We start from the raw sequence: 27,319 nt of genomic DNA, 5'->3' as shown, positions 1-27,319 counted from the left end.
AATCCTGGGAACTGTAGTTTAAGGGTGCTGAGAGTTGCCAGCCACTCCTAATTTTTGTCTTCACCTCTCCCTCCTTATTTTCCATTTCATGGCTCAATCATGGGCCACCAATCCATACTTCCTTAAATGGCTTGGGAGATCATCTGCAGGAGTGTCATTGGTTGTCCCCTGAGTTGGTGAGGCTTATTTGGCATCACCACGAAATAATAGACCCTTCATTGTCATTGGTCCAGCCTTGTGCACTACTCGGCCAGTAGAGATTCAGCAGGTGTTTCAGCCTTTAAATGCAAGCTGAGAACTTTCCTACCCCATTAGGCTTATGCAGGCAATACAGTATGCATATTTCCAAAATAGATGATAATAATCTGATTTGAATTTTTATTATATATAGATCTTACTGTCAACCTCTTTGATATTTTTTATGATATTGTGGTATATTAATATCTGTATAAATAAATAAAGTACTTGGAACACAAAGAAGGCTGATCGCCAAAGAATTGATGCTTTTGAATTATGATGCTGGACTCTTGGGAGTCCCATGGACTGCAAGAAGATCAAACCTATCCATTCTGAAGGAAATCATCCCTGAGTGCTCACTGGAAGGACAGATCCTGAAGCTGAGGCTCCAATACTTTGGCCACCTCATGAGAAGAGAAGACTCCCTGGAAAAGACCCTGATGTTGGGAAAGATGGAGGACACAAGGAGAAGGGGACGACAGAGGACGAGATGGTTGGACAGTGTTCTCGAAGCTACTAACATGAGTTTCACCAAACTGCGGGGTGCAGTGGAAGACAGGAGTGCCTGGCGTGCTCTGGTCCATGGGGTCATGAAGTGTCATACACGACTAAACAACAACAACAAATAAATAAAATAATTTGTTCAGGACAAATGTAGGTGTGGAACTTGCCCTTGAACTCAGTAGAAGAGCTGTGCATGTTTATCACGGAGTTTCTGCTGAACTGTTTTCTTCAGTGTCCTAGAGAAAGACAATGTGCCCAGTACTTGAATTAAGGTTTTGTTTTGTTTTGCTTTGTTTTGTTTTGTTTTGTTAAAGCCTGTTGCACAAAGAGGCTCATGACCCTGGATGTAATCTCGAATACAAAGAACATTTCAGTTTCCTAGTATCAGCCGTGGAAAGGGTGCTTTCATTCACAATATTAGCCTTTGTCATACTTACACATATTGCTTCGTTCAGCCTACAACTTGTTTTAAATCTTGCCAGATCAAGCTTGAAATCCTCATTACTTAAACTGCATTTTTGTTTCTTTTTAAAAAACCAGGTTATCACTATTTTTTCTGCTTCAAACTACTATGCAGAGGGAAGTAATCGCGGTGCTTACATCAAACTAAACCCAGATCTGATCCCTCGTTTTGTTCAGTATCAAGTCAGCAAATCTACACGCAAAGAGACTCTTCATCAGAGGTAGGATAAGGAGGACACACATATTAGTTTTTAAAGATTTATGAACAGAACTGAAAATGCAAAACTGTCCCCAAGGCTCTGGTCCACCACCAGTGGTCACTGAGCTTCATTCATGGCAGCTGGTGTGGATTTGTGGTTGAAGATGGGAGACAGCACATCCATCATATTAAATAGTCAAATTTATTTTTAACTGTATGGTTAGTGCTTCTTTTATTTAGTTTTTGCATTTTTTGCATTACAATCTGAATTCTATGGAATTGCAATTTATACAATGGGCAGAAAAATCATTAAATGGTCTGCCAAGACCCTCAGCAGCTTTAAAGTAGTTCATGGTTTGGGAGCTACTCTTCCAAAGTAAAGAAAGTTGACAGAAGAAGTTAGTAAATGCTGAGTTGCTGTTAAACAGCTCAGGAGAGATTTTTTGATTCTTTAACTGTCCATTCTAATCACTTTCTTCCCTTGTAGGGTGACTGCAATTGAGCTGTCTGCTTTGAGGTGCTTGCGAGAGAAACTTTACACACACAAATCGGAACTGATTGCTGCTTTTAGACAGTACGATCCAAATTATACAGGTAACACAATTTGAAAGCAGCACTTCGCAGTTGCTCCATTTCAATGTAATGTAAATGACTGTATTTATGATGGATCAGTGGGAAATAGAAGGCAAATCAACAGAAAGCAGAGGTTGGAAGCAGATGCATAGAGTTTGTAAGAGAAGGACATAAGCGGCAGCCCCCCCCCAGATTTGCATTTCTTTCTTTTTTTTAATAATTTTTATCAACCGACCAATCAAATCAAATAAAATCACATCACATAAATTCCAAATTACAAAGCCGAATTTTAAATTTTTGTTGAGGGGCTATTTCAAGTTCCGAAGGGGGATTCCGATCATCTTCTTGCTACTGCATTAATATCCAAATCAGTCCAAATAAAGTTCATAATTCTATCCAGTCTTATCTTGCTGTTTCCACATCTCATCTTATTCGTATATATTTTTTATTTTTTCTTTATGATCTCTTCTGATAATCTCCTTAAGCAGATAAACACCAATTATAATCCTGTGTGAATTTTTCCGTTCGTCCAATCCTCATATCAAGATGGTTTCCATATATCATCGCTTTCATAAATAACATTGCTCTTTCTATCATTAATCTTACAAATCTGTCGCTCTTAAGTCCCTCTGAGAAGTCTCACCCACAATATAAAAACAGCTCTATTCCTCCTCCCAGACTTAAGTCTTCCAACAGAACTTGCCAACATGGCAACGGTATTTTTAACTGCATCATTCCAAAGCTCTTATACTTTCCACGATCTTCTTGAAACATGCTTTGGTTAGGAAATTATCTCCACACAGTCATAAATCCACAGCTTAAGTCATTAAAACAGCATTTCTGACTTGGGGGGGGGGGGATTCTTGGTTAATCACATAGAGGAAAGAAAGGAAAGTTTTTTCCCCCCTCCCCCATCCAGTCCCTTTGCCATACCGAACCTTGGTTATCTTCTCATGATTTATTCTTGTTCCTCCGACCCGTCTTGTTTATCAGAGATCTCTTCAGTTAGCAGTCTTTACTCCCCCTCCTTCCTTGAAATATGTGCATTCGCTTCCTCCTAATTGTTTCTTTTGAAGTTACTGCAGCTAGGGGCGCGGACCAGAGACAGCGTCCAGGAGCGCCGCGATCCACAGGAGTGCTTTCTGCCTAGTGCCCCCATCCCCACAAATTCGGGGGTGGTATAGGGCACAGCAGGCAAGGGCAGCCCCCCCCCCCTGCTATTTACTCCCATCACAGCCTCCTAATTACCTCGTGTGGGTCGGAGAGATGTTATTGTCAGCCATCCAAAGATTTGCATTTCAGCAATACTGACAATTAGGTAGCTGAGAATGGTGGGTTACATCAAAGGATGTATGACAATGGACAATGCTGCCCAAGACATTCTGCCACCTGAAGTACAGCCCAACAATGCTCAACACCACCACCCCTGCACTGAAAGCCAACACTATTCATTTACACCAATTTCTGCCTTCATCTATTCCCCCTCGCCCTGTAATGCTATCTGAAGAAGGTTGTGTCAGGGCTAGCCCTGATGATGAAAACCCAAGCAACTCCTAAAGGTTTTTAATCAGGCAAGAAAATAGCAAATGGGGTTTAATAAGTGGGAAATGATGCACACTGGAGTTCAAAAAGGTCGGTGGGAAACATTTGGACATATATTTGAAGGCTACACACTTTTTTTGATTGGCTACACACTTTTTCTTAGCAGGTAGCCAACTTTTAACATCTGCTGCCAGAAAATAAGGGAAGTAGTATCTGATAGTAGAGGTTTTGTAATTTTGATTGGAGTTTCCAGATAAGCATCTTTAAAAGAAAAAAATCTCTGGGACCGGTATCTTTTAGATAAGTACTGGAAATTGCACAGATGGCATCAGTGAAATAAAGTCTGTCCATCGGCTGAGGGATTGGTGCCCTCTATATGCAATTTAGTCTAATTACATGGACAATCATAGCCAGATCCAGAATCCACTCTGCTAATCCTGGGAGCTGCAGGATGTTCAGCTTGTGTACATGAATGGAACCCTTTCATGTACACAAGAAAAAAATTGGATATTAAGCTACCCTCTTGAGTGAGGTGGCAATTCTTAAAGGCATCAGAGCTCCTCCCCCCCACATGTGTTTTGCAGTACACATATGCAAGAAATTTTTTTTATTAGAGAATTAATTTTTCAGTTTGCAGTGCGATCTTTTGAAGTGAGCAAGTTTCTCGTTAATATCTTATGCATCTCTGATGTAAAAAAGATAGATAATATTATGAACTGTCCCCCTGGCAGGCTCCAATCTGATGTCCTTAAAATAAGTGATTGCTTTGATCTCAAATCATGTTCATCTAGGCATATCAGATGGAATGAATTCTGTTGCAATTCCTCAGCTTGCATTTCAGATGGATAAGATATTTCTTGTCTTGCATCTTTTAAAAGAAGTTAACTTGCAGATCTTCACAAAAGGAAAGTATCCCAAGAAAGTCTCTCTGGGCAGTGGTGGGGAGCAACATGGGATGGGGATATGTGCGGGAACAGCCAAAATTAGGCTGGGATTCAAAGATGGTAGGTTAAGGATGTTCATGGCAGGAGAGTTTGCAGCCTTTTCTCTCCACCCATGTCCCATTCCATGTGGTTCAGCGAGACCCATATGGCTCCAGAGAAGGTTCTCAGGGAGATGGTGTGGTGAACCAGGACATAAAAATTGCCTTCTGTGCCTTACCTTGTTAGGATCCAAGCCACTGAGTTTTGCAATTTATTTTAAATTAACAGTTTTAACGTTGTTATTTCAGTGTGCAGAACTCCAGAACTTCTCCTGCAAACATATAATCTATTTTCAGTGTAGTGACTCAATAAGAAATGCATTGTCTCACCTGCTTCCTTTTGACCATAAAATGCTCTTTGTTTGTTTATTTTTGACAGGAAAGATTTCTCCTGGTGAGTGGGCTTCAGCAGTGGAGTCTGTCTTATGTCTCGATCTTCCCTGGAGAACATTGCGTTCACGGCTGGTTTACCTGGACCAGGATGGTAGAGTTGAATACCTTTCATCTTTTGACAATTTTGAAATCCAGCTACCCATCAAAGAGGTGAGATAGTTTAGGAAACAGCTGACCTTCACAGCCTTGTTAAGATGTTTTACAATAAGATCTTGTAATAGCACTTAATTCTATTTAGATTCTTAACCCGAGGTACTACTTCTGCGTTAGTGAAGTCTGTAACCTGAAGCATCTGTAACCCGAGGTACCACTGTATTCTGATTTCTGATAAAACATTTTTCAGGTCCAGCCATTTTTGGTGGAAACCCTGTGTAGATACAAAGCTGATCTGGAGATTATCTTTAATATGATTGACAAAGATCATTCAGGTATGTTAAAATCCAGTTCCTCAAAGTGGTGCATTGGAAGTTAACATAGATAAGGGGGGGAATTTGAGGGATATTTGTAGAAGCCGCTTGATTTTCATCAGTATTGAAAACAGTGGATATGTGTGGAACAAGGCGACTGAAAACTAGAGACATTTGTTGTCCTCCCTGGCTAGGTATTGTGTACCAACGTACTGATTTGTCCCTCTAGATCAGTGTTCAGCAAGCTTTTTCAGCAGGGGACCAGTCCACTGTCCCTCAGACCTTGTGGGGGACTGGACTATATTTTGAAGGGAAAAAATGAACGAATTCCTATGCCCCACAAATAACTCAGAGATGCATTTTAAATAAAAGCACACATTCTACTCATGTAAAAACACAAGGCAGGCCCCACAAATAACCCAGAGATGCATTTTAAATAAAAGGACACACTCTTCTCATGTGAAAGCATGCCGATTCCCAGACCATCCGTGGGCCGGGTTGAGAAGGCGATTGGGCCACATCCGACCCCCAGGCCTTAGGTTGCCTACCCATGTTCTAGATAGAAGGCAGGGATACCATTTAGCCAGGGAGTGGGTGGTTCTTCCAGTATTTCAGACCATAAGTGACTATGGCTTTGCTTCTTCTCATGTCCCCATGTTGGTTCTGTACTCTGAGGGCTGGTTCATGGTTGTACTGACCATTGAGATTGGTATAGCTAAGTACACACACACACTCTCCCATTTCCTGGTCTTAGCCTGTACAATGATTTGGTTTGGACAGCGATGTGAACATTTTTGGGCACATCTACACAACAGTTAATTGAAGTAGTCTGTTTATTATCCAAAAAAATTGCAGCAAGGCTTGTTATAAGATGCCTAGGTGCCCTAAATTCAAGTCTAGAGGCATCTTACATTTCCAAATTTCTTTAACTCTCCAACAGATAATGTGTGTGTTCATGTTTGTGTGTGCGTGCAGTACTTTCAGTGACATACCCCTTCCTTCCAATTCTTTTTAGGTCTTATCTCTGTTGATGAGTTCCGTCAGACATGGAAGCTCTTCAATTTGCATCTAAGAATCAATGTGGATGATGAATCCATTGACAGCTTAGCCCGTAGCATTGATTTCAACAAAGACGGTAGCATTGACTTCAATGAATTCCTGGAAGCTTTTAATGTGGTCCATAAATTTGGGAATAAGTACAATCACTAAAGAAGCTGAATTCCTGACAATCCCCTTCCCCCCGCACTGCACATTTGCTTAAAATAAATTGCTGCCTTAATACTGTTAAGTTTGATTGAACAGCATTCCTAGAAAACAAACTGGCTGGGGAAAGCACTACTGTATGATATGTAAGCGTAGCTATTTGGCAGAATGCTGCTAATGAGATGTATAGGTAGATGGGGAAAATATGGTTAAAAACACATATAAACTACGCTGTCCACAGTAACTGCTGTAGTGCCATATTAATAATCTCAGGGTTACTCTAATAATGGTTCCTTTAGATGGCTTTTTCATATGCAGTGTTTTCTCTCTTGTGAAACATACAGTTGTGTCAGACAAAAAAATTTAAATCCAGTCATGTTTGTTAATATTTTTTTCCAGTGGGGAAAACTGTCACTGCAGTCCAGACATCCACAGATGCAGCTGAGTCTGGCCTGCTTCCTTTTCAGGGTCAGAATGGGACAAAACTGGTGTGCAGCCAGTGGTGGAGCACCCAGATCTCTAGGTCATTCCCAGAGCTATCCATAAAAGATGATCCCTATTCACCAATGAGGGAGGCGGGTGGCGCTGTGGGTAAAACCTCAGTGCCTAGGACTTGCTGATCGTATGGTCGGCGGTTCGAATCCCCGCAGCGGGGTGAGCTCCCGTCGTTCGGTCCCAGCTCCTGCCCACCTAGCAGTTCGAAAGCACCCTTAAGTGCAAGTAGATAAATAGGTACCGCTTTATAGCGGGAAGGTAAACGGCGTTTCCGTGTGCTGCGCTGGGGCTGGCTCGCCAGAGCAGCTTCATCACGCTGGCCACGTGACCCGGAAGTGTCTCCGGACAGCACTGGCCCCCGGCCTCTTAAGTGAGATGGGCGCACAATCCTAGAGTCGGACACGACTGGCCCGTACGGGCAGGGGTACCTTTACCTTTATTCACCAATGAGTTTTCATGCACAGGTTGCCTGTTGCAATTCGATCCAGGTGAATGATAGTTTGCTGATAAGGAGGCCACTTCCAGATGGCGTATATATTGATCGTTCATCCTGATTTGTTTGCACAAAGGCTGCAGGGAGGTCATATGACATTGGCTATTTACTGAGTATTCATTCTGATTTGGGAATGTTATGTAATGTTGAATCAAGCGACTGGAAGGCTAGAAGTTCCCACTGTGTTGTGCCTCTAATTCTTGAAACCAATTCACCCAAATGTAGCTCAGTTTACCAAAGGGTATCAATATCTTTGTAGAGATTTTGTAAAAGAAGGCACTGTTTTCCTCTTAAATCTTAAAAAAACCAAAACAGATTCAACGTCCAAATAGATATCTGTTTATTTTTAACTGTATTTGTATATCTGATGTAGCTAAGAACAGTCATAGAATCATCTTCCAGTTAAATCCCAGGGCATGCTTCCTTTCTGAAGTGAAACACATTTAGACCTGGTTAGTGCCTGGAAAAAGACAGCCAAAACCCCCTATATGAGCACCACCTTGAGTTCCCTGATGGAAGAAAGGAGTTACATAATTAGAAAAGAAAAGAAATACACAAACATCAATCCATACTTGACACTTAACCCTGTTTATTCCCACCCCAGAGTGTCCGGTTTGTGCACCTGTCCAAACTTGACGCTGTCCCGAAACAAACTTTTTGCACACTTCGAGGCCTTAAGGTAAGGGCAGCTTGTGGCGTCTGGGCACTCTAGAACTTGCACTGTGCAGCACTGTACACTTTGCGCATGTGTTTGTGTCCCTAACCTGCTTTTCGAAAGGAAGAGACAGGGTGTGTGTTGCTTGTTGAATCAGTGTCTCAGCTTGTATGTAGCCATGTAATTCACCTTCTGTGCCTTTAACCCCTGCCTTGCCTATGTACTGCTCATATTTATGCATTAAAGATTTGGACAGAAACCCGAGTTTGAGTTCTTCATCCAAATGTCTGGATTTTATTGCTTCACAGTTTCTCTCCCATACATAGGCTTCATACCAATATAACATCCCAGTGCAATGGACCTGTAATATTTGCTTCTAGTAACATAAAGTGTCTATCTGTCCATTAGACCTGGTAACACAAGCTCAAGGCCTGTAATATCTTTGGCGGCGGCAGCAACCTGAATCTGAACATTTGAATAAGTCTCTCTGGCCGGATTGCTATCTCATTTGCAGTGCTGTGGATATTTTTCTTTTAGTGTAGCCTGAATTAGAGACTGGATTTCTGCATGGGTAAGAATTCTACCACAACCAATGGTACTGACAGCTGATTCACACATGTATGGAATTAATGGGCTCATGTAACTTGGATATAACTTGAATCCATAGTTAAGCTAAAATATGGTTTAAATGAGACCATGCAGCACTCTGGTACAAGCCAGTGAAATAATGGGCCGTTTGCTTCTCCCATGCTCCTCCTACTGTTGTGTTGCCATGAGCTAAGCCATGGTATGGCTTATCATTATGTCCAAACCCAGGCACGTACACATTTAAACCGCAGTTTAGTTAAACTATGATTTAAAGCGCTGTGCAAACCAGGCCTACAACTTGTAGGTGAATAGTTGAACTGTGCCCATTTAAAGATACTGGATCTTTAAGCAAGGATGACAAATGAGGAGGAAGATGTCTGGCTCAAGAAGCAAATCCTACTCATGAAGGCTTAGGGACAATCTTGATACCCAGGCATACATACAAGGGGAGGGATGTGTGTCTGTATTTACCTTAGAGCAGGCTTCCTCAAACTCGGCCCTCCAGATGTTTTGAGACTACAATTCCCATCATCCCTGATCACTGGTCCTGCTAGCTAGGGATCATGGGAGTTGTAGGCCAAAAACATCTGGAGGGCCGAGTTTGAGGAAGCCTGCCTTAGAGGTATCTTTCCTACAAGTGGCCCATTCACACAATCATTTTGCCCCCCACCTCCCCCATTTGCTGATACAGTGGTACCTCAGTTCTCGATCGTAATCTGTTCCGGAAGACCATTTGAGTTCCAAAATGTTTGAAAACCAAGACACAAAGGGCTGTTTGCAAATTCAATTGAGAAAATTGAAAAACACGCAGCGGAAGCCATTCGACTTCCGAGTCGCATTTGAAAATGGAAGCATTTACTTCCGGGTTTTCGGCGTTTGGGTTCTGAAACGTTCGTCAACTGAGATGTTTGAGAACTGAGGTACCACTGTACACATTATAAACACATGCTGGTATGAGATATTAGGGATTGCTCCCCATCTCAGCACTTCTAGAACTTAGTACCTCAAATCAGGACAAACTTTGTTAGCGAAGGAAGCTTCTTTTTTTATATCTCTCTCCACACAGATATTTAAAAGGAATATAACAAAGCCATTCAATTATTCATGTATGTGATACATAATTCAATACAGCATTAAAAAGTGAATGCCCAGACATCTAACTATTGGGCAATAGCACGCAGGACACCACGTGCTGTGAATGTATATAACATGCAATTTTGTGCCCTGTGTGCTGTGTTATATATTGCAGTTGCTTGCTGGCGTGCTGAAAATAAAACATTTCTAACATAGAGCTATAAAGTGTCCATCCACAGGTATGTGAGAAAAAAATAGTTTGTACCAAAATAAGATTAATAAAATATTCAGAGGCCTAGTGGGGAAACTAGGCAGTCTACAAACACCACCTAAGCACTCAAAAAGCAAGTCTGATGAACTGAAAGAGGAGTGGGATGGTTGAGTAAGTGGGAGGCTCCACATGGCTGAGCATCTGATGCCTGTTTGGAAGAAATCCAAGCTTCCTGCAGTTTATACTCTGAATTTACACTGCAGCAGTTGAGATCTCGTTAAGACATCTGGAAACATTGACCCATTTGCTCAATATTGCAAATAATAGACTGCAGCCACTAGCCAGTTAAAGCAATGGCATTTTGTATGAACTGAAGTCAAAGGGAAACATGTGCTTTCTTGCATGGCTGAAAGTGCAGTTCCGGATCGGACTCACTTCATTTGGCCCTTCATTGTGTGCGCTGGGAAGAAACAAGTTCACAGGGCTATGAATGGATGTAGGACAGGCACCTACTGCTTGATTCTTACTTAGTCTGGGCACACAATCTTAAACAAACACACAAGTTTCATTTGTTCCTAAAATATGTATCTGCTTTCTTTCCCAATAAAAGTACGGATCATCGAAAGGAAATAGACATGGGCAGATTGGTAAGAATGAAAGGGTGGATCCTGTTGACAGCAGTGAGTAAGTGTCACGAATAAATTAATGAAGCCAAGTGCATAAATATATAAGCCAAATCCATTGATGTCATAGCTCGTGGTTCTTGTCTGTGGCTTCATTACAGTTCCAGACAGGGAACAGTTCCCAGTATGTGACAGTACAGAGAGCAATTAAGTAAAAGCCCTGCTAACTCACAGAATCATATAGGATCTTGCAGATCAACCTTTAGATCAGTTCAAATTTTTTACAAGAAATTCAGGGCAATGGGCAAAACCTTTAACAATATTTTTAAATATTATGAACCCCACAAAATAAAAATAAAACTGTCAAAACAACACACAATACCTGAAACCATAAATGCAGGAACCTGTGCTCTGATTGTGCTTGTGGCCTGTGTTGCAGTAGGCAATTTATGAATGGATACCCTGCCCACATTTAGTTGAGTAAGACAGTATTTTACGCCTCTTCCTAATATGGCCTTTCCAAGTCCCAATTTTCTCTCTTCCTCTGTAAAGCAATCTGCTCCTCCAATTTTCTTACCCAAAACATAAAACAACACATTCCAGAGGTCCAGGGAATCTACCCAGTGACAAAAACAAGCACTGCAACATGTTCAACTCCCCGGAGCTCGTTGTTTTTCATAGCTAGGTAAAATTTTAGCATATTGCTGGCTTACTTGGAAGTTATTTCCTGCCAGGTCCCATCCTTCCTAGTGAACAGGCCAAGGATGATTAAAAGTTGCTGGTTAATATAAATATTGGGTGATACCTAAGCCACATAGTCCTGTGAAGAAACAGTCTTCCAACTATCTACCTGCTTTAATAGCTGTCTGCACAAATATTTACCAAGGTGTAGAAGAAGAGTTTGGATTTGATATCCCGCTTTATTACTACCCTAAGGAGTCTCAAAGCGGCTAACATTCTTCTTTCCCTTCCTCCCCCACAACAAACACTCTGTGAGGTGAGTGGGGCTGAGAGACTTCAGAGAAGTGTGACTGGTCCAAGGTCACCCAGCAGCTGCATGTGGAGGAGCGGAGACACGAACCTGGTTCCCCAGATTAGGAGTCTACCGCTCTTAACCACTACACTACACTGGCTCTCTCTTGATTGTGTGTGGTTCTCTCTTGATTGGACAGCATCAGAAAACTGGAACCATTCCTGCTAGTTACTCAGGATGGGCAGAGGCACAGACACTATACCCTTCATGTCACCAAATGGCCGATGGGAATGGCTTTCTTATTTTCCAAGAGGGCTAGGAACAAGGACCTGTACCATCAAATTAAGAACATATCCTGTTAAGGTTACTAACAGTGCAATATTGTGCAGGTTCACTTGGACGTAAATTCCCCTGTGTCCCAAGAGGCTTACTTCCTAGTACAGTAACTGTGTTTAGGATTACAGTCTAAACTACCTTTTGCCAGAAATGGAAAATTACAAGTAACTGTCATGAGTTTCACATACAAAAGAGAGCGCTGTGTGTATGAATTTCCCTACCAAGAAGAACCATATGGTAAACACTTCTGAAATGGAGCTGAATTTCAAAACCCCTTTATGATACAGCAAAGGAGTATGTGTGCCATTTAAAAATATAGATAAAAAACCCCACTAGGTATATCCATCCCTTTTGCAACCACAATGTTTTGGGGGTTTAGGGGACGGGGGTGAGTGGGAGAGTTCGCAGTCATATTTTCCAATTTTATTCAGCATTTAAAAGCTTAAGAAACGCTTCTAAAATGCACATAGAATAAAAAAAGGGGTTGTGTGTCAGTGTTGCATTTATCCATTGCCGCACAAGTATCTCAATACTAATTCCAGATCTATAATATGGAATATATATTTAAAAGCTAGGACGAGTGACAGTGCTTGGCTTGTAAGATTTTATTATCCTGGTTAGAACCAAACCAATTTTCCTTTTCTAGACATGTCTGGCTTGTCAAAAGAGCAGCGTAGGTGGTTCCTTCCTAGCAGCACAGCCGCCTTGCTTGACAAAGTGAGCCTGTAAATCTTGGTTGGTTCTATTTTCATTCGCACAGGCGCTCTATTTCTAAGATGCTTAATGTGCCTGAAAGCTCTGCTCTCTAAATGACTCTCCAAGGTAGTCATTCAACACTGAACATCTCCACTCGTTTTTGAGTCCATGCAGGTGTCTGACAAGCTGAGGAGTCAGTTGCCGCAAACAGACTAAAAATACAGAGTACTAGCCTAACTGGCAACATTTTGTGTGGAAAACTTTGCTGTGGATTTATTATGGTATAAGTTTTTTTCTGGACTCAAGCCCATTTCGTCAGGTGCCGTACAACATTAGTTAAGACTCTGTGGTGCCAAAGTCTTTAAGTTTCGGCTGTAGGAGAAACTAACGCTGCTACTCCTCTGGAAACTTGCTATTTCTCCTTGTTATCCTTGAAGGTGGCTTATTTGGAAGCTCTAAAATAGTTCGAAGATGAAAATATATATTTTTTTTTACATTTGTGATATGAAAACAGCTTTACATCTTGCTGAGTTGGTCAGGTCCCAGAGTTCTGTAGAAATAAATTTATCCTTGCCTTTTTCCCTGCAGGGGAAAAAACAGCTGGGGCCCCTTCTGGTTTTTTGTAGATGCCAGAGGTGTGAGGTTTAAGCATTCTCTTTTCTTGGATTGCGTCCTCTATGGCAGGATGAGGAAACAGGAAATATTGTTTTAGTTTCCTCTGGTTATATATTCTCTGAATTATCAGAGTTGTATATAATTTTATAAACTATAAATATAAAGATTTACTTACAAAGCCCCATGTGTCCTATCTAGTCTGCAATGTATTTGACCCTGAAGTCAGCACCTACATGCAAGTGCTATGCAGGAAGAAAGAAAAAACATCACTCTTAATCTTACAATTGCTCATGTAGTATTGGGATACGCTTGTTACAGCTTCATGTTCCAGTGATAACTATTTTCAGGGAGCTGCTATCGGAAGTCAATCTTAACAGAACAATTAAAAAAACCCCAAACATTTTTGCGTTAGTACTTTAGCCAAGGGCACTATTCTTAACAGTCACTTTTGATTAGGAAGTTAGTATGCTCCAAACTTCATGGAGTCAGCACTTACTACTACATAAAATATGTTAAAAGCACTATGAAGCAATATAAGCTTAAAACCAAAATATTACTATCCGTGGAAACCAGTGTTGAGTGGCCTTCTTTTTGAAGATTAGGACTTCACCTTCCTCATCCTTCTCCCCCTCCCCCCCAGTTCCAAAATATTCTCCAGAGTCCCCTAGCGCCCTGGAGCAAAATAAAAATAAAAATGGGGGGGGGGGGAGGAGCTGCAAGGAGAGGAGAGGAAGGTGGAGTCCTATTGCATGAATGGAAGTCCACTCTCCTTGTGCTTGGACATTGGCTAAAGACCCAATTTCAAAACAGTTTGTCTCTAGAAACCACCGGAGGCAAGTTTAGCCCTTGGGAAATTTTTCTCTACTGCCAGGTAGACATTGCTAAGTAGGCAGTGGCAGCAGTCTCACACAGCCATGTTGTTTGCAATAATTAAAATGATAGGAACAGAGACTCAGGAAGAAGTGAGAGCTATTAAATATGAACAACCTTGGCAAGAAGTTAGAGAGAGACAATTGCTGCCCCATTTCACATGCACCTTATAGCAGATGTGCTACCTTTGAAGAGGCTGAGAATTTGCCTGCAGGCAACATTTAAACATGCAAACTTCAACCTGCATTCTGACACTGGGATTACTTCACACATTTACAAAATCTCTAGGCAGTGCAACATGAAAGCAGAATGTAGCTCTTCAAGTCAAACAATCTTATATGTAGGTTTTCACCCACTGTACACCTCTTACTGTGATTAGCCACTGACAATGCATTATAGTGAGAGAAAAAACATCATTAGATATGTACTTAAAATGTTTATATTTACCTTTTCTACGCTGATGTATTTCCTCCCACAATGTGTGTCTTCTGGATTTTATTGCTTTAGAGATTTTAAAAGAAATCTTCGTTTCTGTTTCCTCACCTTCTTGTTTCTAAGTTGGTAGCCACCTTCTCTATGACAGATTTCCAGTTAAAACTGCAGTAGTTGAGATATCTCATTTGTTTTGCTGTAGTACCTCTGGTCCTCTGTGTAGGACAGGGATAGGGAACCTGTGGCCATACAGATGTTTGCTGGACTCGGGGGGCCTATCAGCCCCAGCTCCTACAGCCAGTGGTCAGAGATGATAGGAAGTACAGTCCAACATCTGGAGGACCACAGGTTCCCCATTCTTGGTGCAAGAGAATAATCATATTCAACCTATTACAAAATGTGTTGACCTCATATGCATGGTGTGAAATGTGAACAGAATATATCTGAGTGTTTGTGCTAAAGAAGTTCCTTCATCTCTGGCATTTAAGGATGTACAAAAGGTTATAGTCAATTTCGCACTGATACGCATTATTTAATTTCATGGACCCACGTCTGAGCAAATGTAGATTACCATACAGTAGTGATGCTCACCCAAATGCCTATGGCAGTGTCCTTTCTAAATGGCTAAATGATGCACGAAGTCTTGAGGTAGAGTGAAGCGAGCAATCGGGTCACTAAGGGAGAGGTTCAAGGGAGGGAGGGTGGAGAAGAAGGTTTTTAAAACTGATCCTGGTGTTTTAAACCATTTATTGCATCAGGCAGCCTGTGCTTGGAAGAAATTCCTGAAGGTAGCTCGTTACTGCTTTTGTCAGGTAAGTCATTGTCCCATAAGCTCCACTTGGGGCACTGTCGTAGAAGAAGCAGCAGATCCCTGTGGCTTGGTCTTGTTCCAACATGACATCAGTTGCTCCAAGAGATTTCTGGAAAATACGAGGATGGGGGGGAGCAAATGTTTAAACTTGTATAGTGCAAATTGGGGTGGGGTTCTCTACTTATTTTTAAGTAGGCCTGAGATGGTGGTGGAGTAGGGAGTTTCTCAGTCAGCACCTGCAAGCAGGCAGCTTTGGGCTGCTAATATCAGCTGGGTGACTATCCAGACAAACATTCCCTATGGGGTCCCTTCCAATTCTATGATTCTATATGCTTGCATAGTGCTTTATTCCTAGTGCTTAACGTTGACTTTCTGCTGCTCCTTTGTCTGAACTGTATTTTAATTATTATTTTTACATTGCTTAAATTCTATTAGAGATTGTTGTTTCAATTATTACGGTATGTGACTTTCTACTGCAAGGATACCCAGTGTTGTGCCCTCCAGATGTTGCAGCTACTACTCCTATCTACAGTAACTAATGGGACCAATGATCAGGCAATATGGGAATTGTAGCCCTAACCCCCCCCCCCAAAGGCTCCACATTGGCTACCCCCCTTCTACTGGGCACATTCTTGCTTGGCCCCAGTGTTCAAAACCCCCATTGTTCTAGGCGCATTTTGCAATAGAGAATTTCATTAGCACCAGCAGTTTCTGAGCTCTGGGCACAGTACTGCACCTAAGATTTCAGATTAAAACTGCAGAATGGAAGGAAAAGAGGACCTTTTTCTGCCTCCCCACTTCCAGCTACTCTCTGAAGGCTGGAGAAGAGACCCTCTTAAGAATATTAGAGGAATGAGCAGGGGAAGGACTACTAGACCACGTGAAAAATGAACACAATATTTTAGCTGCAGTTCATCCATTTTCAGCTTTGTATTCTTGTTATTAAAAAAAAGCGTGCCTAGACTTCTGTTGTTATGCCCATAACCTAGGTTTAAGGTGCCATTTAGCTCCTAGTTTTCATATCTCAGTTTCTAACACTGCTTGGCCCTCCAGCCACCTGCCTGCTATTGCATATGTTTCCAACTCTTCACAGTCACTTGGAACTGTGTTGAGGATTTGTTGCTTGCCTTTTTAGAAGAAAATCCACCATGCATACCTGTTCCTGAAGAAAGAGGTCATTTGCTATGTGTACTATCCGGTCCACATGAATGATGCCTCCAATGCTGTTCACCTCTATTTCAGATAACAGGGTAAGTACAAGAATGGCCTCCACCAGCAGTTGCCTATATTCAGGCTGGGGTACATGGTTCAGCACCGACTCCACGTGGACAGCGAACTTGATCTCACAAGCTGTCATCTTGAAGAGAAAAAAGGGAAACGAAAAGAAAGAAGCATAAGGTTTACTGCATTCCAAGTTGGGCGCATTTTTGAAGGCAGTGAGACCTCTTGCAATCCAAGCTGAATGCTGTGTAATCTCACTTAAACAAACAGCTGCAGTGCAGGAGACTTCTGTAAAAACGAAGCGGTTGACAGATGTCACACTCTCCTACGTACATCCTGATGGAAGCGTCCAAGCTTCTAGGTATTGTAGTTCATCCACCCACAGTACCTTAAACCCACACTCCACACAGGCAGCAAGCTAAGGATGCCTTTCAGTGAGGTACGTCCAGCTGTTAGAGCAAGTGTGTATATGTATTTTGGGTGAGGTAGGCGGGCACTAAGGGGCTCACAAATCTGTTGTCAGAAAAGGTGTTCTAAGAGGATATGGTGATTCATGGAGTGCAGATTCAGGTAGAATTCGAGGCTTGGATGCAACGACTTTCGCAAGGGGAAACGTTACTGCCCTCTCCTGACTTTTGACGGGCTTTCGTAGGTTCAAGGCCACTCTAGGCTACGCTTGCATGCAGGGACCCAACGAGGCACAGAAGCTTCCTGCAGTCCCAGGGTAAGGTGAGAAGGCCCAGCACTTTACACAGGAAGACTGTTCTGCAACTGATGACTACACTGGAATGGTTCAGCATAGCTGTCTCAAATTACCACAACAGTGTGGGAAAGATGTACACAGTAACACTGGCTATAAGTGGGCAGGTAGGCGAGCTGCAGATAATATAGATGTGGGAAAACACAAATATTTAAGAATAGTTCTGAAATGGCTTTGCTGGCCTTATGATTACAATCAGTTGCTGGCCTTATGCTGGAGGTAGGAATTGTAATACTACATGAAAACATAATACTACAGAGAATTTTTTTTTTTTAAGCCACTTGCTACCAGTGATGTGGGAGATGCGATGCTCCCCAAAGAACCACCTCGTTATTGCAAGCACAAGCTGAGCAACCTAATTTGCACTGGCAAAAATGCTCAGATGTCACATGGAATCACTTAGCCTCAGGAGATCTGGCGCTTATTACTTTTGATTCCTGTTAAGCAACAAAATTGGATGTTGCCAAGTTCTGACAGGCCTGTTAAAAGGATTCGAGTTTTTATAAATCTCTCTTGATAGTGAAGATAATTTATCATCTCCCCATAAATTACATTACACAGACAGAAAAGATGCCAGAGCACATTCTCTCTCCTAGCTGGTACCCTCTCAAGAGGATGATTGGAGTGGAGCAGCTTAGTCAAAACGTGTATACACTGAACTTTCAGTCTAGTGTTTGAGTGCTGGAAACTGGCAACAACTGTGGAGACTAGAGTACAAATCCCCAGCCATGATGCTCACTGGGTGACCATGGGTCAGTCATACACTCACACCCTAACCTCCTTTCTTGTGAGGATAAAATAGACAGGGGAAAGAATTAGATACTATAAGTAAGGACAAAAAAAGCTGATTTTTGTTGGCTCAAGGCGAAAAACAAAACCACTCTCCCCTCCGCAACCAATAAATAAATCCAGGAATTTCCAGTCAATGCCACCAATTACAGTAATCAGCTCACACTTAAGAGCAATTCTCAGTATGATTTAAGCCCTCTTCTCACATTATGTTTGTCATATGGAAGCTTCTGCGGTACAACTCCAGAACATATCATGAGACAGTCCTACAAACAATTTCACAAGCATAACAACTTACTCAGACATTTATGGGAATATGTGGGAGAGTCTTCTCATGAGACTAAACCACCTGAGTGCTTCTCTAAGCCCAGTGCCATGAAGACAAACTCTAGCAGCGACCAACTGTCTATGACTGATACTTGTGAGTTGTCAACACAACAACAATGAGACAACTCTTGTCTTCATAGGTTTGTGAGCTTCTCAGGATGATGTACAAGACTTTGCTGCCCAATCAGTAAGAAGAATGAGTATTGAAAGATGTGTCCTTTCCTGTAACTTTTGAGGGTTGCCAACAAAACTTGTAGCTTTCTTGTCCTTGGAGGAAGTGAAGAACTTGTGGAGACAATTATCTTCTGAGTAAGGTAAGGTGAAAACTCACCTTAAAACTTTGGATTCCACTAAATAATAAGAGGAAAATACTTGGCACCTACACAGGAAATGTTAACCAGATTACATTGTAACCCTGGATCTATCCTCAGCTGCACTGAGGATAGTACCAACATAAGATACCATATTATTGGGCATAGCTAAATTAAACTACAGCCAGAAATTATTCTTCCAAAACGGCTGCTCTCTTCGCTGCCACCACCCCGCTTTTCACGGGGACACACGGAGTCCAGACAGTTGTTAACTTAAAGGAATAATCAAGTTTATTTTTAAGTGCAGGAATAAGTGTATGGTTGCAGTTTATTTTTCTCTTGTCAGTTTCCTAAACTTAGTTCCTAACAACTTCAAACTGAATTATTCCCAACTATCTATCTAACTGCTAACAATTCCTCTCACTCTCTCACAATACAACTCTACCAACCCACACCTAAGCCTCCCTCTTCCTTCTCCAACACCCAAGCATCAACTCCCAACTGACAAACTTCAACTCCCAACTCCCAAACCTCAACTGTCTTTTTAAAACCACCCACTCTATCTTTTACTCTCCCCTTGCATTCTCACTGGCCAATCACATCACACCCATTTTAACCCTTTCCTTGACACATCCTAGGGGCAAACTCCACATTGAGCTTCCAAAGTTGTCCTCCATCCGCCTGACCATAAACAGATCCTTCTAGGAAACACAAAGTTTAACTCTGATGAACTCAAGTTTGCAAAAGAGGCCTCAAAAATAAATCCAAAAGCTAATTCAAAGCATTTACTGAAAGGACCTCTGAGTAAGTTGTCACTGTCTGGAAAATTACAAATGCAGAATTTAAGTCTAGCATAGGAGAATTCACTAAATGAATTTTGAACAGGACAGGATGGCCTGAAGGCTCTTGTCTCCTTGGTGTCAATTGAAAGCTTATCCTGTCAGTGATCGAGAGGATGCACCAATTGCAGAAATAATCACTGCCCTGGCACCACTGGTTTGTTTCCATTAAAAAAATAAAATGCCCTGAATAGCCAGGTGGTTCCAATGCTCTGGAAGCCAATAACCCCATTTCCATCTTCCATGCAACAAAAACTGGAAAAATAGACCTTGCCTCTAAAATTAGAATGCCCCATTAAGCAGTAATTATGAGCACTTGGCAAGTACAGAGCTGATAACGCACTTGGTGCCTATTGCTAATAATAGATTCCTCCCCCCCCCCCCAGCCCCTTTCCATTGTACTCTGGAAACAGCACATAGAAGGAACCAGTGCCAAAAGGGCTATTTGATACTATGCCACACAAAAAACGAGCTGTGGCTTTGAACAAGGACCCAGCGTTAGTTTTTGTTCTAAATACCCACATGTAAGAAATCCTACTGTAACTGTCATTAATGTTTAAAAAGGCACTGTTTCCATCAGTTCCCTTTTACAAATTGCAACCCCTTCCGTGCTTTTCTGGAGTCTGCCTCGGTGAAGAGTGAAGGGGAAATTGGTGGAGATTGCTTCCCTTGTGAGAGTGGGTGCTTCAAGAATATCAAAAGCTGTTCTATGCAGCATTGGATATCCTTCAGGATAAATTAGTCAACATATGAGAAGATGAACATTTGCAGCAATGATACCTCATATTGAACTCTGAAGACCAATTGTTTGTCAGGAATGGTAAAGGCCTGCAAGATGACGACCTTGGAACCCAAAGTAGGCAATAAAAGCTCTTCAAAATCAATGGGTATTATAGCTGGATTCAAAGCAAGATTATTATTTTTCACCTTGCAAGGCAAGATGAAATGCAGAATGTTCTGTAATGTGAGCTGCAAACCCCTAGGAAGCTAATTAAGAAAAGAAATATGTTTGGTCACGATGTGCAAACGAAGGCTGCAACCTTAGGCATACGTATGTGGGAGTAAGAATTTCAAAGTAAACATGCAGGATTAGAATAGGATTGTAAGATATTTTTTATTCACAACACATCATTATTTTCTGCCCATAGAAGAGTGTTATGTGACTCTATAAAAGGCTTGCATTTTCTAAAATTAGCCCAAATAAAAAGGCTCCATCTCATTAAATCTACATTTAGTCCACCCATAGCTAAAGTCAATGACAACATGGATTATAATGGCTCAGATATGCCTTCTTCTTCTTGCCCCAACAGCTTCCTTCCAGTGTATCTCATTTTGGGCTACATAGACAGGAACGATTCCAAATGTTAATGTCTTCAAAGAAGTAGCATTATAGTTCAAGCATACCTGGAACCGTATACTTTTCTGACCTGTTCTCCTAATACAAGAAAAACACGATGGCTGGCTTTAAGGTAGAGATGTGAAAGACTGGGACAAAGTGGAAAATTTGCGGAAGGGGAACACGCCCCATTTTTACACACACACAGTTTTTAAAAGAAAAATAATGTGGGCATTTTAAGAAACCTCTTTTCGCCCCAATCTTACCACCACCCCCAGTTATCAATCTCTACTGTGAGTTAATTATTTGCACTCAGGAGCATTATATTTGCAATGTTCCACAACGTGCTAGTATTGAACAGACATGGCTGAGCATACGTACAATATTTAACCTTATCTTGAACTAAGCTGCAACTCTTTGTACTAAGGAATTATGTTAAAACTTAAGAGCTTCTTCAAGTCTTACCTCTCTTGTCGTTGAAGAAGGAAGGACATAGCCATCAATGGAGAGACCGTGACACTGCAATGTATACGAACATTTCAATATTAAAACATGGTGGATAGTAAGAATTAAATGAATCAACATTTAAGGAAATTTTGTGGATTTGTTGGAAGGTGGCTGGCTTTTAAACAAGTTCTTCCGGGAATTGTTTTTATGATATATGGCAGGTTTTAAAAATAAACAAGCCAGCAACTGTAAAATTATTTCAGTACATCTGCCAAAGAAAAGGTTATCATTCTATAGTAAGAACAGATGACGGTCTAATTATGCTACTCTCCAAAAAACATCCTTCACCAGCACGGAATTACTTGTGTGAGATCAAAATACAGGATAAATCTGGCTGCATATTAGTCATGAATGTGGAACACTTGCAGGAAATTCAGAGGTATGGATTCAGAAATGTAATTATGCTTATTCTGGCGCAGTGACTCAAGGACACGTGGAGCTTCACGTGTGACGTGTGATACAGAAGGCTAATAAACCCTTAACTTGCCATATTTTTGCATTGGAAACAAAGTTTATCTGCTCCTTGGTGGCCCCATCAAATTTGTAATCGAAGGGTGATAAAAAGTGGACATTTGGAGAAAGTAACAAGCAACAAACAACAGAGGGATCTAGATGGAATTGTTGCTTCTAAGGGGAAATGAGGCAGCATATTGTCTTTTATGGTTCAAATTGTAAGCATAGAATAGTAGATTCAGTTGATTCTATTAAATAATCTAAGCAATCTTATATTGAATTGAGCCTGGGCAGTTTAATTTCTAGGCAGAAAATGATTCATGTCATTTCATTTCGTACACTATGGTGCCATTCCTGAAAAAGTTGATTCTTTTTAGGCAAGCTTTGAATTGTAAGACACGTCAGCCCTGCTCATAGTCCTGTCTCTGCTATGGAGTCTTTTCAGTCACAATGTTTCATTGAGTTTTGAGTATTACTGGTGCTCTCTTTAATAGCATTATTGTATTCTGCTGCTTTTAGGGTTTTAATTCTGCTTTTAGTCATATTCTTACTTTTTATATTGGACAGTCTTCCCACCATGCTCTCCTTTCAGTAAGTCACCCCTGACTACTTTAGCTCTGGAGAAACATGTTGGGCAATTTTGTTCTGTAAGTTCTGGAAGGATTTTTTAGCTACAAAATGGCCCCCCTCCCCTTCTTTCCCCCATGCACCTCCTAAATCCCTTCTCCCAATGCTCAGGAGCAGATTTGGGGAGAATGCAGGGTGCACATGAGGAAGGAAGGAGGTGAATTCTCCTGCACAAATGGAAATCCTTGCACTATAGGAACAAGTGTGCTGGTCTACCACTCACTGTTATTTCAGAAGATTTGAACGGAACACCTATGAGCCAGAAATTCAACAACTGTTTCTAGATATAATCCAAAGCAACACAGTGTACTCTAAAAGTTAACCTAATCAGACAACGCATGGCATTTCCCTCCCCCTTCTGTTGCTTCCAAATGTACCTTTTGAAGGATCTTCCACACTTTAGGATAGAAACCCACGGGGACTCTGTTAATGGCACCATCCAGCCTCCTCCTGCGAAGCCACTGCCCTTGTCGGTCACCCCAGCTGATACAGTGCCCACCAGGCCCTGTCAAGGATGATGTGCTAGTAGGGGACGATGGGCTACTGCATCTCTGAAAAAAGGACAAATTTCACCAAAAGTTTCAGAAGTTTCAATCCCCACCGGAGAAAGACTGATTAAGGTAAAGGGTTGCAAGCTGCCCACCTGTCCTTCAACAGGTTACTGCTTATTATACATAACAATTTCGCTATATATATTGGTGTGGGTATCCAATCCCTACAATAAGAGAGCAGATTGTTTTCCAACAGAAGCAGCACAACCCTGTCTTTGTTCTACCAGAAGCAAGACCCATCAAACTTTATTCAATGGCTCTTACTCCCTGGTGTATTCAAGATTAGAGCCTAGTTCATTTGCACAACTTCCAAAATTCTTTATTCCAGAGATGTCATAAACGTCTTAATGGGGTTCTTTCTGCCTTAGGGGGTCCCAGTGAGCAAAGGTGGTGGAGCTCCTTAACCTTGCATAGTAGAGGCAGTCGAGATGCCTGCAGTTTTCTCGCAAGCTACACCAGCTGAAAAAATCTCTTCTACACAAGTAGAAGCCATGAATCCAACGTGGATAATTGTGACAGTCATTTGTGAAATGTAGCTTACATAGCTTTTCTCAACCAGAATACTTAGTGAAGATTGCATTGCACTGGCACATCTCGCTTTCCCCTCAGATACTTTTCAAAGGCCAGCCACTTTGAAATCTATAAACACCATGTGATAGACATCTGGCAGGAAAATCAGATGTGTGTTTGTGTATAATGCTTTAAAACCGTTTTATTGGTCTATTTCCATTAAATGTATGTTAAGGAAATTTCCCCCTTTGCTATATTAAGGTTCATTTGCAATGCAGAGGTTCTGGAAATTGAATGAGTCAGGCTGTAACCCATTCAGCAGAGCTGACATTAACCACACCATGGTTCAGTGGAAATGTCAATGCTTGGGCAATTAGTGTATCTGTACTGTGGTGGTTTTGTCACCTGTGCCCACAATGATAAGATCCCTTCCGCTAATAAATCACTTGCAAATGACTTGTGGGTCCTGATAGCTAGCCTGCAAAGTGTATAAAGCACCATAGTGTATAAACTGCAAAGAGTATAAAGTAGCATGGTCCTTCACACAGCCATTTAACAGGGGGAAGCAGGAGTGCTATAGTGTCAAAATAAATGGACCAGAGCACATTCTTAAGTGGCTTCCCTTAGCCCTAACAAATCCTAAAAATGAGTTATCAATTTCTCTTCAAGGCTTTGTAACTAAAAATAGATTTGTTGGGGTAGGCTTCAGATAGCTTAAAAAGGTACTGGCGGGTTTCAACCACCAAATGACAAAGCAGAACCTGTATTGCTTGGTGATGGGAGTCTAAACTGACTTCTCACCTTCAGGCATCTCGGCTCCTCAACTGGATTGCCATAAGCCACTGCTGTTCCTGGCTGCGTCTTAGTAGCTACTCTTGTCTCCTTCGGTACTAGGTGTGTTGGCCTATCCATTTTTTCCAGCCATTTAGTCTTCCAGAGACGCCCCTCAGGCTTTTCCTGAGATTGGTTCCTGCCTGAAAATGTGTCCTGTCAAGTCACTTTTGGGTGGGGAAGGAGTGTTGTGGAAAAATAGAGAAAAAACGTCTTCCTCTCCCGTAATATCAGAACTCAGGATTACCCGGTAAAATTAATGGGTGGAAGATGCGGAACAGACCCAATAAGGTATTTGTTTGCACAGCACACAATTAACCATATGGAATCCAATGATACGGAAATGTGGTGCTAAATGACCATAGACTTGGATAGCTTTTTAATAAAGGATCAACAAAATGCCTGGATGACAGTTCCATCAATGGGCATTTGCCTTGATGGTTAAATGGTAAACACCAGGTTCAGGACCAAGAACGCCTCTGAATACCAGTTGCTGAGAGGCACATGGCAAGGAAGAGCTGCTGCCTTCATACTCTAATATGGGCTTCCCAGATACAGCTGGCCACTCACTCAAAACAAGATGCTAGACTAGCCAGCCTCCTGACTGGATCCATCAGGACTTTTCTTATGCTCAGTATGGGATTCACAGTTACATTTACCTTTTGCAACATCTACATTTAATTGCTATAATTGGACATTTCATTCATAGGTTTATCAACACACTGGACACAAAGCTACAAACAAATGAATATACTGACAATGTAAGGACATGGAATAATTCTATAGGGTTGTATCCAACAGTGTCTTTCAGCTGACAGTAAACTGACAGGGAAATTGCTGAAAATAGCTTGCTTTCCTGTTCTGCTGACAGAAGCATTGCCATCACCTAAGCAATGACGTTGGATACAACCCATAGTCTTTTAATAAAGCAATGTTTGTGGTTTGTGTGTGTGTATGTATGCATATATGTACATATATATGTACAGTAGCACCTTGGCTTACGTTTACTGAGGGTAACGTAAACTTCAGGTTGCGAAAGCGGCAAACCTGGAAGTGTTTCACTGCGTACGTATGCGCAGAAGTGGTCCCTCCAGTTGCAGAAACCTCAGGATCTGACTGGAGCTCTGGAACGGATCCCGTCTGCAATCAGAGGTACCACTGTATATATATGTATACACACATACACACAGCCACAATTTTAAATATAAAATACATGTTTATAAATTTTTGTATGCCTTATATTGTAAAAGACAACTGAAAAAACCAAGTTCTGTAATAAATGAGAGACAAAAGCGACGTAAACTTAGACATGTTTCTGTCCCTACAAAGAGGAAGTGATTTTAAGTTACTGAATGATAGATTACCATGGACCTGGAAGAATGCATGCTGCTGGATGTGGAATGGCCCCCATAGAAGAACTACAAAATAAATGAAAAAGAAAGGAGGGGGGAAATGAGTAAAAACAACACCACGTGGAAAACAAACGAAATGATATAGGTATGAGCAGCAAGCTGTAAATGTCTCCATGCTCTCATGTGTTGAAATCTGCAATGAAGGTCATTGCTGTAACTTTTCTGGCATCAAAGAAAACAAGGATAATTTGCACCAGTCCCCAATCTGTGCCTAAATAAGAAACCATCTAGACAGTAGTTTGGGGAAATTTTGCACCCAGTGTTGTTACTTGAAGTGCTGACCTTCAGATAGCAGCAACAATGAAGTAAGAGGAGCTTTTCAAACACATGAAGCATGTTTGAGCTATTGTTAAGATTACATTTCCTATGCAATGAGCGCCATTGCATCAGCCCCATTCCATGCAGCTGCATGCAAGCAAGATGCCAAACAAACTAAGCAATGGAAAGCAAAACAACCAATACACCATCCCAGTATCAAGAACAATGTTTCTGAACTGCTTTCCTTTCAGCTTTAATCATGATGTCTTGGTTTAGCTTTGAAATTGACCAAATGGTCAAAAATGCAGGAGAATATATTCTAGCTATTGAGTATTAAATCAGGTAGAACACTGAAACTATGGTGGTGTGCTCCTGTTCAGGGTTCCAGCCAGACAGCTATGCTCTTTCACACGATACTCCATTCCATTCTTCGTCTATTTTCTATTTAACGTATGCACACACGCACACACAGAGTCAATAGTCTGTGCCCACATAGCATGCTCACAACTGTTTGAGATGGCTCCCCCACACTTAAGATTTTTTCCATAAACCTTTGTGTTTTCCCAAAGCCTGCTGATTCCTCCCTCTTGTGTTTGGATGGTACCATTTTGGCTATGTAAAGATCCACACTTAACAGAACAGGGCACAAAATGACTCCATCTATCAAGGTGGCATTTACAAGATCATGTGTACACACCATGCTTCATTTTACAGTCTCCATTTTGGTAGCCATGAGTTGGAAAACCCAGAAGGTGCCCTCTTGTCCCCTGCCCTTCTCCAGAATTCAGCAAATGCTTTTCAGCATGCATTTCAAACAGCCACAGACAGTGGCAATTTCCCTTTATGTTTCAAGAACAAGGCTTAGTTAAAGTAAGGATGTCCTCTCTACCTTTGTGGCCTATATTCACTTTGCCAGGATGCTGAGTGCAACTGCAGCAACACCTGAATAGTGCAGTGGCCCAAATGCCGAGCTTTGATGTGGGGGGAAGCCCCCGTTCAAATCCCCACTGAGCTACAAAGGCCACCAGATGACCTTTCACTTAATGTGGCTCACGGGGTATTGTGACACTAAAACACTGCTCTGAGTCCCCTGGAGGAAAGACAAGAACCAAATCAAATAAATAGCCACAGCTTAATCTATGGCTCAGCTGCCTGCCCTATGAAGAAGACAATGGAGGATTTGTTGCTAGGCAAACATATGCTAAACTAAGCC

At 41.6% G+C, this 27,319-nt stretch overlaps 2 protein-coding genes across 6 annotated transcripts in view; one reads left to right on the top strand and one right to left on the bottom strand.

Annotated features, from left to right (window-relative positions):
- The window catches only part of PPEF1 (protein phosphatase with EF-hand domain 1), a 40,413-nt gene extending 25,756 nt beyond the window's left edge, over nt 1-14,657 (top strand). For 2 of the 3 annotated variants that reach the window (XM_083439429.1, XM_083439431.1), the window contains 6 exons: nt 1,282-1,424; nt 1,890-1,996; nt 4,879-5,042; nt 5,236-5,320; nt 6,315-7,081; nt 7,449-14,657. In XM_083439429.1, coding sequence (XP_083295555.1) covers nt 1,282-1,424; nt 1,890-1,996; nt 4,879-5,042; nt 5,236-5,320; nt 6,315-6,508 — 693 coding nt within the window. In that variant the 3' untranslated portion in view covers nt 6,509-7,081; nt 7,449-14,657. The remainder of the gene's footprint in view (nt 1-1,281; nt 1,425-1,889; nt 1,997-4,878; nt 5,043-5,235; nt 5,321-6,314; nt 7,082-7,448) is intronic. The other variant, XM_083439430.1, reaches the window with a different exon arrangement.
- A 636-nt stretch (nt 14,658-15,293) lies between these two features.
- Nucleotides 15,294-27,319, bottom strand: part of PHKA2 (phosphorylase kinase regulatory subunit alpha 2) — a 51,534-nt gene continuing 39,508 nt past the window's right edge. For 2 of the 3 annotated variants that reach the window (XM_083439382.1, XM_083439381.1), the window contains 5 exons: nt 25,801-25,854; nt 22,922-23,095; nt 21,423-21,476; nt 16,531-16,731; nt 15,294-15,483 (listed from right to left, as the gene is read on the bottom strand). In XM_083439382.1, the coding sequence (XP_083295508.1) occupies nt 15,310-15,483; nt 16,531-16,731; nt 21,423-21,476; nt 22,922-23,095; nt 25,801-25,854 (657 nt within the window). In that variant the 3' untranslated portion in view covers nt 15,294-15,309. The remainder of the gene's footprint in view (nt 15,484-16,530; nt 16,732-21,422; nt 21,477-22,921; nt 23,096-25,800; nt 25,855-27,319) is intronic. The other variant, XM_083439383.1, reaches the window with a different exon arrangement.

This window comes from Podarcis tiliguerta (assembly GCF_965153285.1).
Source record: "Podarcis tiliguerta genome assembly, chromosome: 4".
In the NCBI taxonomy this organism is placed as follows: domain Eukaryota; kingdom Metazoa; phylum Chordata; class Lepidosauria; order Squamata; family Lacertidae; genus Podarcis; species Podarcis tiliguerta.
This window is presented reverse-complemented; position numbering and strand designations above follow the sequence as displayed.